General features: G+C 44.7%; 1 protein-coding gene across 1 annotated transcript; it reads left to right on the forward strand.

Moving 5' to 3' along the window:
- The first annotated feature begins 6,158 nt into the window (after positions 1 to 6,158).
- LOC134454164 (uncharacterized) lies at positions 6,159 to 7,893 on the forward strand. The gene is made up of 3 exons (XM_063205022.1): positions 6,159 to 6,579; positions 6,871 to 6,936; positions 7,569 to 7,893. The coding sequence occupies exons 1-3, from the start codon at positions 6,282 to 6,284 to the stop codon at positions 7,859 to 7,861; spliced, it is 657 nt and encodes a 218-aa protein (XP_063061092.1). The 5' UTR covers positions 6,159 to 6,281; the 3' UTR covers positions 7,862 to 7,893.
- Positions 7,894 to 12,734: the final 4,841 nt, after the last annotated feature.

Here is a 12,734-nt window from a genome sequence, read left to right on the forward strand (position 1 = left end):
CCCACCATAGAAAAGTAGACTACACCGCTGACATACCCCTAAGCAGGGCTCCAGACTAACTTTTTGCACTCGTTGCACTGGTGCGCCTAAAAAAATGTTTTTAGGTGCACCAGCACAAAATTTAGGTGCACCCAAATGTTTTCACCACCCCGTACACACACGCACCTGAGCTTTAAAAAATATATTGTTATTATTATTATTATTATTAATATTATTATTATTATTTTAAAAGACCTGGAGCCTTCCATGTGCTATAACTTAACCTTGGCTAGTCTTCCAATTGTGCTCCTTATAAAAGACATGACAGTAGGCTACCTAACTAACACATCTTGGCCACAAGCAGGGCTCTGCATTAACACCAGCCAGTCAACCGGCCAAATGCTGGAGAAATTTCAGTTTGGCTGGTAGAAAAGACCAAATAAGTAGCCTTTTAGTCAGTATGTGTTTGACTAGTAAGATCAACATACCAGCCTTTTCTGCAGATAGATAGATAGATAGATGGATGGATGGATGGATGGATAGATAGATATTTAACAAACCCTGCTAAAAATGTCATGATTTTTAAAATCATTAGACACAAATAGCCTAGCCTATGTTTACAGTGGAATCTGAGGTGAATTGGGTTTTGTCTATTTCCCCATTTTTGAGCGCTCTCCCTCTGCATAATGATAGTGGTATATCTTAGCAAGCGCTACGAACAGACACGACAGCACTAGTGCGCTCTCTCTCTCTCTCTCTCTCTCTCTCTCTCTCTCTCTCTCTCTCCCCTCTCGTGCTGTCTCGAGGTGCATGAACGATGCCTTGCCGACTGATAGCCTATGTAGCCTGCCCTAGTCGCTATCAAAAAACTCTCACAGAAGTCCCGACAGACTAGCGCGTCACCTGTTGTTTGGCCAGCTCTGCACGCGGCTGAAATGGGCAATTATCCGCGCACCCGTCTGCGTTTTTGTGTGGCAATGTTTAATATCCGCTCAAGCCATTTAGTTTTTCCCCGTGATTGTGACTCTCGTGTTTAAAATATCCTCAAGTCAATCCGCTGTTTTTACCGTGATTGTTACTCTCTCGTCCGTTGCGAAACTCGCCTGGTTGAGAACACAAAACTCGCTAGCACATGTGAACTCGGAACTCGCTAAGTCGAACATTCTATTCTGAAACGTCGGGCTGCCTGTGAACGAGGAAGGGGGAGAAGCTACCGGTAGTTCAGCGGAGTTGAAGGAATGACCGCATCGACACGTTTTATTGTGTGATGAAGGTGGGCCACTACTGTAGAATGACTATTAATTTCATGTCCATTAAAACGGTTGTTTGGTAATTGATTTTGTTCTACTGATGGCTGGTCGCACCGGTGCGCCTAAAAATATTTTTTAGGTGCACCATTGAAAAAAATGGGCGCATATGCGACCAAATTGGTCGCACTCTGGAGCCCTGCCCCTAAGCCTTTTTATCATACCATGAGAAGCCTTGCTGTATGTGTCCATGTGCTGTATGCATCTGCTCCAATGTGACTGCTCCATTTACGTAAGCAATAACCCACCAGAGGATCCATGGGGAGTGGGGCACGACGCGAATCTAAGCCGTCTCATTACCAACTTAGACACGTCACATCTAACTTAGACGCACAGAATCCTTCAGTTGGAATGGTGTGTGTTTGGGTGTGGATTGGTTATCAGCCAATCAGAATTAAGAACCGGACCGCACAGTGCTAGATAGTTTATTGTTATTATTACATTTTTCAACCCCCTACTGTGAGCTCGCCTAACCCCCTAACTACACGTACACGTATCACTGGTTAGGAATCACTGCCTTAGCGCACCATGGCACTAGCCTGATTATCATGACTTTCAAATCTCTTCAAGACTTGGTCTGACCAAGTGGGCACCGGAGGAGGCGCGACAAGCAGCAATGCAGGTTTTAACCTTTAAGAAGGTGGGTTTTTGAACATTCTATAAAAAGAATGCATTCTATAACAATGCAAGATTCTAAAATTCCAAATTGTATTGAATGACGCCAAGAATTCTATAGAACTTTCACTGCCCGAACATTCCGACGGTACACTCTTAGCTACCTGTATAATCCTGAGACTTGGTCTGACCAAGAGCATAACAACTAACGTTCTTAAATGGGATGGTTGACCCACCTCCCTTGGTTTGCTACTGGTCCAGGGCAGAAAAGGCTGAGCCAAACGTTTTCTTAGTCCCAACAGAAAGTCTCCGCTTAAACCATGTCACTGCCTAGAACACGCGTCTACCCAGGGGGTCGTTTCTCGACAGTGCCTTTGCTAACAACGTTAGCCATTTTGTTCGTTCTTAAGACCAACGTTGTAACCAAGGTCTTGAGTTGGTCTTAAGTTGTTCTTAAGTTGTTCTTAAGTTGTTCTTAAGTTGGTCTTGCGTCTAAAGACCAACTTAAGACCAACTTAAGACCAACTCAAGAGCAACTTACGACCAACTCAAGACCGACTTAAGACGGTTAGCAAAGGCAAGAATCGAGAAACGGACTCCAGGACGGTTAGAGATGCTCAAAGTTGATTGGTTCCCGACAAAGTGGGTGTAGTTCCCCTGCCAGGGGAAACACGGAATGTACCTGAACAAGCTCTTTTCCTGAGCAAGTGTATCAGAGCCGAAGGTGTTGCGTCACTGCGAGGCCGGAGCCTGGGTACCATGCTTCCTCTATGAGACAGCAACAGTAGTCCTCTTTCTGGTCCAAAACAAACGAGTTGAGCAGGGTGATCTATTCTAACCTGACTCTCGCCAGCTTGAATGTTTTACCTTCGTCTTCACGATACCATCTCTTTCTCACTCCCTCTTCCTTCTCTTTCTTTTTCATTTTCTTTTCATTCATATGATTTCTTTAACAACTAAAGGCATCTTGTAAACCATACTATTGTAGCATGTTGGGTGGTGGGGTAGTTTGGAGAGCAACGCCAGTGAGTGAATGAGTGAGTGAGTGTGTGCGTCTATGTCTACTGTTTTGTTTTCTTTTCTGTTTTTGTACTGTACTGTCAGTAGGACCCCCTCGAAAATGAGATGGCACATCTCAAGGGGCTATCCTTGTAACAAATAAAAAAAATTAAGAAAAATAAATAAATCTGGGAACCCCCTACAACAGACATATTTTCGAATGATTCTCCTTATCAAAAATTCTGGCATGTCATTGTCGTCATCCCAGAACAATATACTGCAGTGATTTTCAACCTGTGGGCCCTGAAGGTATACCAAGTGGGCCTTGAAATAATATTCTAAAAATTATAATCACATGTTGGTGTGTGTTGCTGCTGATTTATGTGAGCTTTATTTGTAATCGGGTCAGAGGTGGGCCCCGAACATTTGTGACAATTTCGAGTGGGCCCCAAGTTGGAAAAGGTTGGGAACCCCTGATATACTGCAATTTGTGTTGGTTTCAGTTTGGACAAAACCAGATGTGTTACTGTTGCCTCATGTTAAAGGGCTAATTCCACGCGCTTCTGTTTTGTCATCCGGTGCATAGATGGGAGACGGACAAGGAATATGAATTAGAGAGAAGACACTGGAGCAGCACATATGAGGTTCTTTGCATTGCAGTTCTTGCACTCTGATGAAGATGGCATATTCATCGAAATGCTAGTCCCTATGTTGTGCACTCGATTAATAAAATAAAAAAAGCTGCATTTGTTGCCTCATACAGTATCATTTGTGATGATTGACAGTATATTTCAGAGGGGAGGATACCGCACACTCTTGTCCAACATGCTGAATTTTATTTACATAAACAGCGTTTCGGCCAGTGTGACCTTTCTCAAAAACTAGTACCCGCCACCTGCACCTCGAAACCTCTGGTGTGCGTTGGTTTCCTCCTCCAAAGATTGACAGAATATAGCATAATAGAAATGAACAGATTAGGAACAAAGAGGAATATCCTCTTTCAAGAGAATCTACTAGACTAATGCTTGAACTGGCCTTGCCCCAGGGCAGACTCCTGACATGATGTTTAGTTTAGTTTAGTTTAGTTTGTGAGTGTGTGTTTGTGTGTGTGTGTACTCGTTATTTACTCTTTATATATATATTAGAAAAAAAAAAAACTAACCCCTCTTTGCAACTGCACTTGTTGTTCTGTATATCTCCTGTGCACTTTGTATTTGCTTGTGATGTTGGCTTGATTATGTCCTCTTTTGAAAGTCGCTTTGGTTATAAAGCGTCTGCCAAATGTAATGTAATGTAATGTAATGAATATACCTAGAGTAGAACAGAGCAGAAAACACATTGAAAGGATCGGAGGGGATGGAATAGGGCAGGATGAGAGTGAATGACAGGGCTGCTGACAGCTTTGTCCGGGCCCGGGACAAAGCCCTCAGAAAGGGCCCCCACTCAATACATTCAATTTAATGAAGACCTAATTCTCGGACCCATTTTTCCCTGGGCCCGGGACAATTGACCCCTTTGTCCCCCCCTGTCAGCTTCCCCGGTGGATGGCATGTGCGCTCTCTGTAGTGGAGTTTCCGTGCTGTGCTGTTCTGTGCTGTGCTGTGTTGCGCTGTACTGAGCTGAGTTTTTGGCGTAGGTGTGAATGAAAGAGGGCCTTGGAATCTCTCCCCACAGACTCAACAAGAGGATTGCCCCCCCGCCCACACACAAGACATGCTCACACACACAAACACTTAAGTGTACAGACACACACACACACACACACACACACACACACACACACACACACACACACACACACACACACACACACACACACACACACACACACACACTTTTGTGCATGCTCTATCTCTCTCTCGCTCTCTCCTCTCTCTCTCTCTCTCTCTATCTATGTATCTCACTGAGCCTCTTGCCGTTTGTTTGTTGATGGACTACACACTAGTCATCCCCCTTCTTCTCACAGTCTAAAGCTGCAATACCCTAGTGGATACCTCCTCCTCTCTCCTCCATCACTCCACTTTGCTACCATCTTCCTCTCTCCTCCCTCACTCCATGTTTCTACATTGCTCACATTTCTCCCTCCATTTCTCTGTCCCCTCTTCTCTATACTTCTCTCTCATCCATTCCTCAATCATTTTTTCTCCCTCCCTCCCTCATCTTCACCTCTCTCCACTCCTCTCTCCCCTCCTCCCTTCCTCCCTCCTCTTCTTTCTCTGTCCTCTTCTTCCTTCCTCATGTTTCTCCCTTCTGTTCCTCCTCCTCCTCTCTCTCTCTCTCTCTCTCTCTCTATTTCTCTCTCTCTCTCTCTCTCTCTATTTCTCTCTCTCTCTCTCTCTCTCTCTCTCTCTCTCTCTCTCTCTCTCCCTCCTTGCCTCCCTCATCTTCTCTCTCTATCTCCTCCTTGTGTGTGTGTGTGTGTGTGTGTGTGTGTGTGTGTGTGTGTGTGTGTGTGTGTGTGTGTGTGTGTGTGTGTGTGTGCTCTATCACAGATAAATTATTATTATAATGCCCCCCCCCCCCACACACACACACACTTCTCCACCCTTATTTCACTAGCTTGTAAACGTAAGCCAACCACTGCAAAACACCTGTGGTTTGGTGTGTGTGTGTGTGTGTGTGTGTGTGTGTGTGTGTGTGCGTGCGTGCGTGCGTGCGTGCGTGCGTGCGTGCGTGCGTGCGTGCGTGCGTGCGTGCGTGCGTGCGTGCGTGCGTGTGTGTGTGCGTGTGTGTGTGTGTGTGTGTGTGTGTGTGTGCGTGCGCTTAAAAAAGGCTTAACATGTGCCATATTTGGAGGAGGAGATGCCACTTGTACCACTGAATAGGCTTCAGACCAGTATAACTTTTTTGCATTTATGTAGAAGACACATCATTGTACTTTGAGGCGCTGTATTGTTTCTCAATAATTATTGGTCCTACCAAATAAAATAATCAAACTGTGTCTCTCTCTCTCTCTCTCTCTCTCTCTCTCTCTGTCACACACAAGCACGCACACACACGCACACGCACACACACACACTTTTTTCACTAGTTCAGCCTCCCCTTCGACCCTCTTTTTCCTAGCTTCTCTGTGTGTTCCCACCATTATCAAGGACGGAGTATAAATAAAGAGTAGCGGTGGGTCATGGTTAGCCAGGCCACGCGCCTTTTGTGACACAACACCTCCGGCGTAGTCAGTTCAAGAGCAATGTAAATATCGTTTCTGATCTCCCGAGAAATCGGGAACTCCACCCATTTTGTCGGAAACCTAGGGACCAGAGATCAAGGGATACTAAGGTAGACAACAGCAACAAGAAGAAATCTGGTAAAGGAATTTGGAAGAGACTGGCTAACCCAAGCAAGAAAAAACTAAGAAAAGAGGCCAAGCAACTGAGAAATCAAATGGCCGATAGAAAGAGGGAGGTCCATGTGATGGACATAATCTCTGAGGCAGAAGAAGAACCTGTGAAGGCCCCACGTCCACGTCCGGTGAAGTGGGAGACACTCTATGAGAATCCAGAGGATATCAGGATTGAGAACATAGTCTTCCACAAGGCCTGGGTACATGCTACCCAGCACAGCCAGGATGTTGTCAGCCCAGAAGTACATGTGGGGATGCCTGAGGGAGACACAGCCCGGGCCAAGGCTGAGATTCCGCTCAGTATTGACCTGCTGGAGTCTGTCTATGCCAACTTGTCCTGTAAGTATAATGCCATCCATGTCCTTAAATTGCCCTAGCTATTCCTCAAACTCACTATCCACATATATCTTCTTAAAACTATCGTTACCTTTCAATTATTTACATTTTACTTTGTCTGGGATACTAGAAAGTGATTGTGTTATATTAGATTAGATTCGATTAGATAAGATAAAACGTTATTGTCTGTTACACATGAAACAAAATAATGTTTTCTGGCGTGGCTCTAGTATTCTCACAGACATTAAACAAGACATTTTCTACTTTATTTACCTTTTACTTCTTTAACAGCAGGTATTGACATGGATCTACTGCATCATCTGGAGCAACTCTCTAAGGATTTTTCCAAAGGAGATTACAGTAAGCTTAAAATAATATACTTATTTCTTAAAAAAAAAGAAATACACAGAATGCACAGAACATTCAAAACTATTTCTGATTTTATTTCATAAAATGATTTTAAAGGTACACTGTGCAGGAAATGGCCAAAAATAGTACTGCAACTGTGCTGTTCATTGAAAATGGGCTGCCTATTGCCAAATGTTATCTTTTCATGGAAGTTTACAACGTAATAAACTAATATTTTCTAGTATGGCCCAAGTACAGTCATTTTTTTCAGCTAAAAATGTCCATTTCTGGACATTCCAAATGGTGGACTCTTGAGAAGATCCCCCTTTACATGTATGAAATGTGCAATTTTCCCAGTCATAATGAATACTTAGAATTTGATTGTGGTGGTAAGTATGAAAAAGATAACATTAGTGAATGAGTAGCATGAGACCTGGAAATAAAAAACTAAAAATCTTGCACAGTGTACCTTTAAGTTTTAGACTTTTTTGTAAGCATATTGAATGAAGATTACGCATAAAAATGCGCTAAAGTATAAAAATAAATTCAGATTGTTTATAATGCTATATAAGTAGATAATAAATAGATCCATAGATTTGACTGATTGATTGATTGAATGGATGTGCTCTCTCATCCCTCGCCAGGCGGTGGTGATCAGCCTTCCCAGGCCAGTGAGAGCCCTGTGCTGGTCCCCAACGCTGGAGACCGAGTGCTGGTGCAGTGGCATCTGACCATGCATGAGGAGGATGAGAAGGAGAAGGAGAAGGAGGGCATTCTCTTGGAGGAGGAGAGGAGGCAGCTGCTGCCCTGGGTCCAACAAGGAGGACTGGCCATTATCAATACAGCAGCAGCCCAGATGAAATATATTTGGGCACTATTGTTCAGTAATATTTTCGTGCAAATGATGCAGAAACTACATTCATTCATCAATATTTAATAACATTATTGATTTAGTATACTAGTCAAATATTATATTTTTATATTTAAAAATAGCAACACATAGCATTGATAGTAAGTATTTTAATTATAATACATTTTATTCAGAATCTACCATTTTGTTGCTTGCTCTTTTTCATGTATTATGGACTGGACTGTAAATGGACTGCATTTATAAAGCGCTTTTCCACTCCTTCGAGCACTCAAAGCGCTTTACAATGTATGCATCACATTCACCCATTCACACCCACATTCACACACCGGTGGCCGTGACTGCCACGCAGGGTACCACCCTGCCACCAGGAGCAACTTGGTATGGAAACTGTTAACCCAATACAACTTCAGTGAGGAGTATTCACATTTAACAATTTACAAATCCTAAACTAACAGCAATTTAGTGTATGACCCCTTTAATCCACACTTCATGAGTTCATGAGACTGAACAAAAGAACTGACATGTTAGCTTCCTCCTGAGCTCCATCATACTTATGACGCTGTCCTGGAAGGTCACATATTGCTTTGCACTCATGAATCACAAGTTAAGCTATTGTACTTCCAGCACCTAACATAGTCTTCTTATTTACTGTGCCATACATCTGACCTATTGAGAAGTTACCAATCCTATTGAGAATAAGCTGAAAATTCGCAAGAGCTGCAAAATGAATGTCCATGTTCAATATACCAGGGATTCTTAAGATTTAGCCTGGGGCCCCTCAAATATTAACCATACAAATATGTACACCATTTGCCCACTAGTGCGAAACTGAAAAGTTTCTGCAGTGCCTGAGGTTGTGAACGTGGCCTATACACTATGGAACATTGCTTTCAAAAACGAGGCATAAACAACTGTAAATGCACGTCCATGAAATGACTTACTGTCACAGTTATCATCCGGTGCCACTGGCAGGGGTGCCGACAGACATTTTGGGCCCCATAAAATATTTGAATGTTGGGCCCCCTTGAGGGCCCCTGTCAGTGCTTGGGCCCTTAGAATATGTAACACCTCCCACCCCTAGCGGCACCCATGGCCACTGGCATTATTCACTGCATGTTGTACTTTTTGTGTGCATGTGCCAATTTAACAATTTACAAATCCTAAACTAACAGCAATTTAGTGTATGACCCCTTTAATCCACACTTCATGAGTTCATGAGACTGAACAAAAGAACTGACATGTTAGCTTCCTCCTGAGCTCCATCATACTTATGACGCTGTCCTGGAAGGTCACATATTGCTTTGCACTCATGAATCACAAGTTAAGCTATTGTACTTCCAACTTCTAAGATGGTCTTCTTATTTACTGTGCCATACATCTGACCTATTGAGAAGTTACCAATCCTATTGAGAATAAGCTGAAAATTCGCAAGAGCTGCAAAATGAATGTCCATGTTCAATATACCAGGGATTCTTAACATTTTTGACGCAGATTTTTAATGCAGAGTGGCCTGGGGCCCCTCAAATATTAACCCTACAAATATATACACCATTTGCCCACTAGTGCGAAACTGAAAAGTTTCTGCAGTGCCCGAGGTTGTGAACGTGGCCTATACACTATGGAACATTGCTTTCAAAAACGAGGCATAAACAACTGTAAATGCACGTCCATGAAATGACTTACTGTCACAGTTATCATCCGGTGCCACTGGCAGGGGTGCCGACAGCAATTTTGGGCCCCATAAATTATTTGAATTTTGGGCCCCCTTGAGGGCCCCTGTCAGTGCTTGGGCCCTTAGAATATGTAACACCTCCCACCCCTAGCGGCACCCATGGCCACAAGCATTTTTCACTGCATGTTGTACTTTTTGTGTGCATGTGTCAATGAAAAATCTTAGTGATCCTTGTAATGATAGTATGAAAACCGTTATAAAAAAAAAAATAGGCCTACATGGTGTAGAATGTAAATGAAACCGATTTGATTCAAATGTACATACAAACCTGTCTTTGAAACGCACAAACCTAAAATCATATTCAGAATGCAAGCATGCAAGCATGCAAGCAAGATCCTCTCTGTTATTCTCACCTTCATGGATTCCTCTTTCTTTCGAAAGGAATCTCATGTTCCTGCATGCTCCTTTTGAGCACTCTTGAGAAAAGCCAAGGGGTGAGGCGCACAGGGATTGAAAGCAAACTAGCACCAGAATACAAAAATCCCACAGCGAGCTAGGATGGTAATGTTGGTGGCTGTGTGTGTGTGTGTGTGTGTGTGTGTGTGTGTGTGTGTGTGTGTGTGTGTGTGTGTGTGTGTGTGTGTGTGTGTGTGTGTGTGTGTGTGTGTGTGTGTGTGTGTGTGTGTGTGTGTGTGTGTGTGTGTGTGTGTGTGTGTGTGTGTGTGTGTGTGTGTGTGTGTGTGTGTGTGTGTACATTGTTACCTCAGGTGCACCCTTTGTGCCAGTATAGGATGTGGCCATGGTTGGTTTGAGCCAGCAGCAGTAGCAGCAGCAGCAGCAGTAGCAGCAGTAGCAGTAGCAGTAGCAGTAGCAGCAGCAGCAGCAGTAGCAGCAGCAGTAGCAGCAGCAGCAGCAGCAGTAGCAGTAGCAGCAGCAGTAGTAGCAGCAGCAGTAGCAGTAGCAGCAGCAGTAGCAGCAGCAGCAGCAGCAGTAGCAGCAGCAGTAGCAGCAGCAGCAGCAGCAGTAGCAGCAGCAGTAGCAGCAGCAGCAGCAGTAGCAGCAGCAGCAGCAGCAGTAGCAGCAGCAGTAGCAGCAGCAGTAGCAGCAGCAGCAGCAGCAGTAGCAGTAGCAGCAGCAGCAGCAGTAGCAGCAGCAGTAGCAGTAGCAGCAGCAGCAGCAGCAGCAGCAGCAGCAGCAGCAGCAGTAGCAGCAGCAGCAGCAGCAGCAGTAGCAGCAGCAGCAGCAGCAGCAGCAGCAGTAGCAGCAGCAGCAGCAGTAGCAGCAGCAGTAGCAGTAGCAGCAGCAGCAGTAGCAGCAGCAGTAGCAGTAGCAGCAGCAGTAGCAGCAGCAGCAGCAGCAGTAGCAGCAGCAGTAGCAGCAGCAGCAGCAGCAGTAGCAGTAGCAGCAGTAGCAGCAGCAGCAGTAGCAGTAGCAGCAGCAGTAGCAGCAGTAGCAGCAGCAGTAGCAGCAGCAGTAGCAGTAGCAGCAGTAGCAGCAGTAGCAGCAGCAGCAGCAGTAGCAGCAGTAGCAGCAGCAGCAGCAGCAGCAGCAGCAGCAGCATCAGTAGGCAGCAGGTATTGCAGGCAGGCAGGCAGGCAGTCAGCCCGGTTCAGGAGGCGTGTGGACAAATCCTAACGCATACAGTGTATGCTGCGAGGCTATATGCATTGCTACACCTTGCTCGGCCACCATCTTGCGTCGTTGATGTGTAGCATAACGCGGCCTCTCATTTTTAAAAAAAATACTTGACGTGTGTTAGATGCATAATCAGCAGGGCTGGACTGGGACAGCAAATTGGCTCTCGGAAAAACCTTGAGGTTTTCTTGAAAGTCCATCAGAGAATCTTGGAACTTAACGGTAAAGGTTCTGTCAACTCATATTTCCCATCATGCGCTTAACTTGTGTCCAACCAGTACTACACCTTGTCCGTACGTATGTGCATGTGTGAGATATCAGCCCTCGTGGCCCAGTATGTGTGTGTGAGACTTGCATTAGATCATAGCAGAGCCAAGCATATGATCCCTCTACCTTACACAAACACGCACTGTAAAACATTCTTTCAGTGATTAGTCATGATAACTAATAAATAGTCAATTAATTCTGTTATAAAAATGGTTTAACTTGAAATCACAAGTTTACCAGCTGCCTCAGAATTCCAAGTTAATTTCAATCTTCTTATAAGTTGTGTGTGAAGCTTTGAATTGATCATTTGTGAAGCGTTGTGTTCAAACAACACAAAGCTTCAATTCAAAGCTTCACACAACTTACAATACGTATTTAAATTAACTTGGAATTCTGAGGCGGTTGTTTTTTGTTTTGTTTTTTTTTACAGTGTATTAGGCCTCTGCTCTCTCCATCTGTCAGTTTTCATGGTTCTCCCCCTTGAATCTTTGTTAAAACACACACACACACACACACACACACACACACACACACACACACACACACACACACACACACACACACACACACACACACACACACACACACACACACACACACACACACACCAATTAGAACTAGAACCTCCGTTTCCCATCTCCAGATTGCTACAAACTATCTCCCCATTTACCTCTCTTCCTGTATGCCTTCTTTTTTTCTGTCCATATCCTTGCTTTGCTTTGCTCGCTTTTCCTCATTCTCTCTCTCTCTCTCACTCTGGATTGAGCATTTTGTTCCCATGCAATTGGTTGCCATGCCCTTCGTTATTATTCCCAATCTCGCCATCTCTCTCTCCTTCGTCAACCCCTGTTCCCCCTCTCCATCCCTCCTCTCTGTCTAATCGCCCTTTCCCCCTCTCCATCCCTTCTCTGTCTAATCCCCCTTTCCCTCGCTCCATCCCCCTCTCTCCTATCCATCTCTTCTTCCTCTCTCTTTCATTCTCTGCGTCCCCCTATCCCCAACTCCATCCCTTCATCCCTCCTCTTTTCTTAGTCTAATCACCCTTTCCCTCCCTCCACCTCTCTTTCTCTTTCGTCACCCCCCTTTACCCCCATCATCCCCATGCAGTCGTCTCTCTCTCTCTCTTCCATCTCTCCTCAACCTTTTTGTCCTCCCTCAATCCCTCTCTATCTCTCTCTCTTTCTCTCTCTCCATAATCCCCCTTTTCCACCATCCATCTCGTCATCCCTCTCATCTCTCCATGATCCCTCCATCTCTTGCTGTGCTGCCTGGGCTGTGCTGAGCTGTGTGGCTGTGTGTAGGGGTGTTTCCCTCCATCCTTCCTCTCTCCATCTCTCTCTTTCGTCCTCCCTCCCATCTCTCCAT

This window comes from Engraulis encrasicolus, chromosome 1 (assembly GCF_034702125.1).
Source record: "Engraulis encrasicolus isolate BLACKSEA-1 chromosome 1, IST_EnEncr_1.0, whole genome shotgun sequence".
Taxonomy (NCBI): Eukaryota; Metazoa; Chordata; class Actinopteri; order Clupeiformes; family Engraulidae; genus Engraulis; species Engraulis encrasicolus.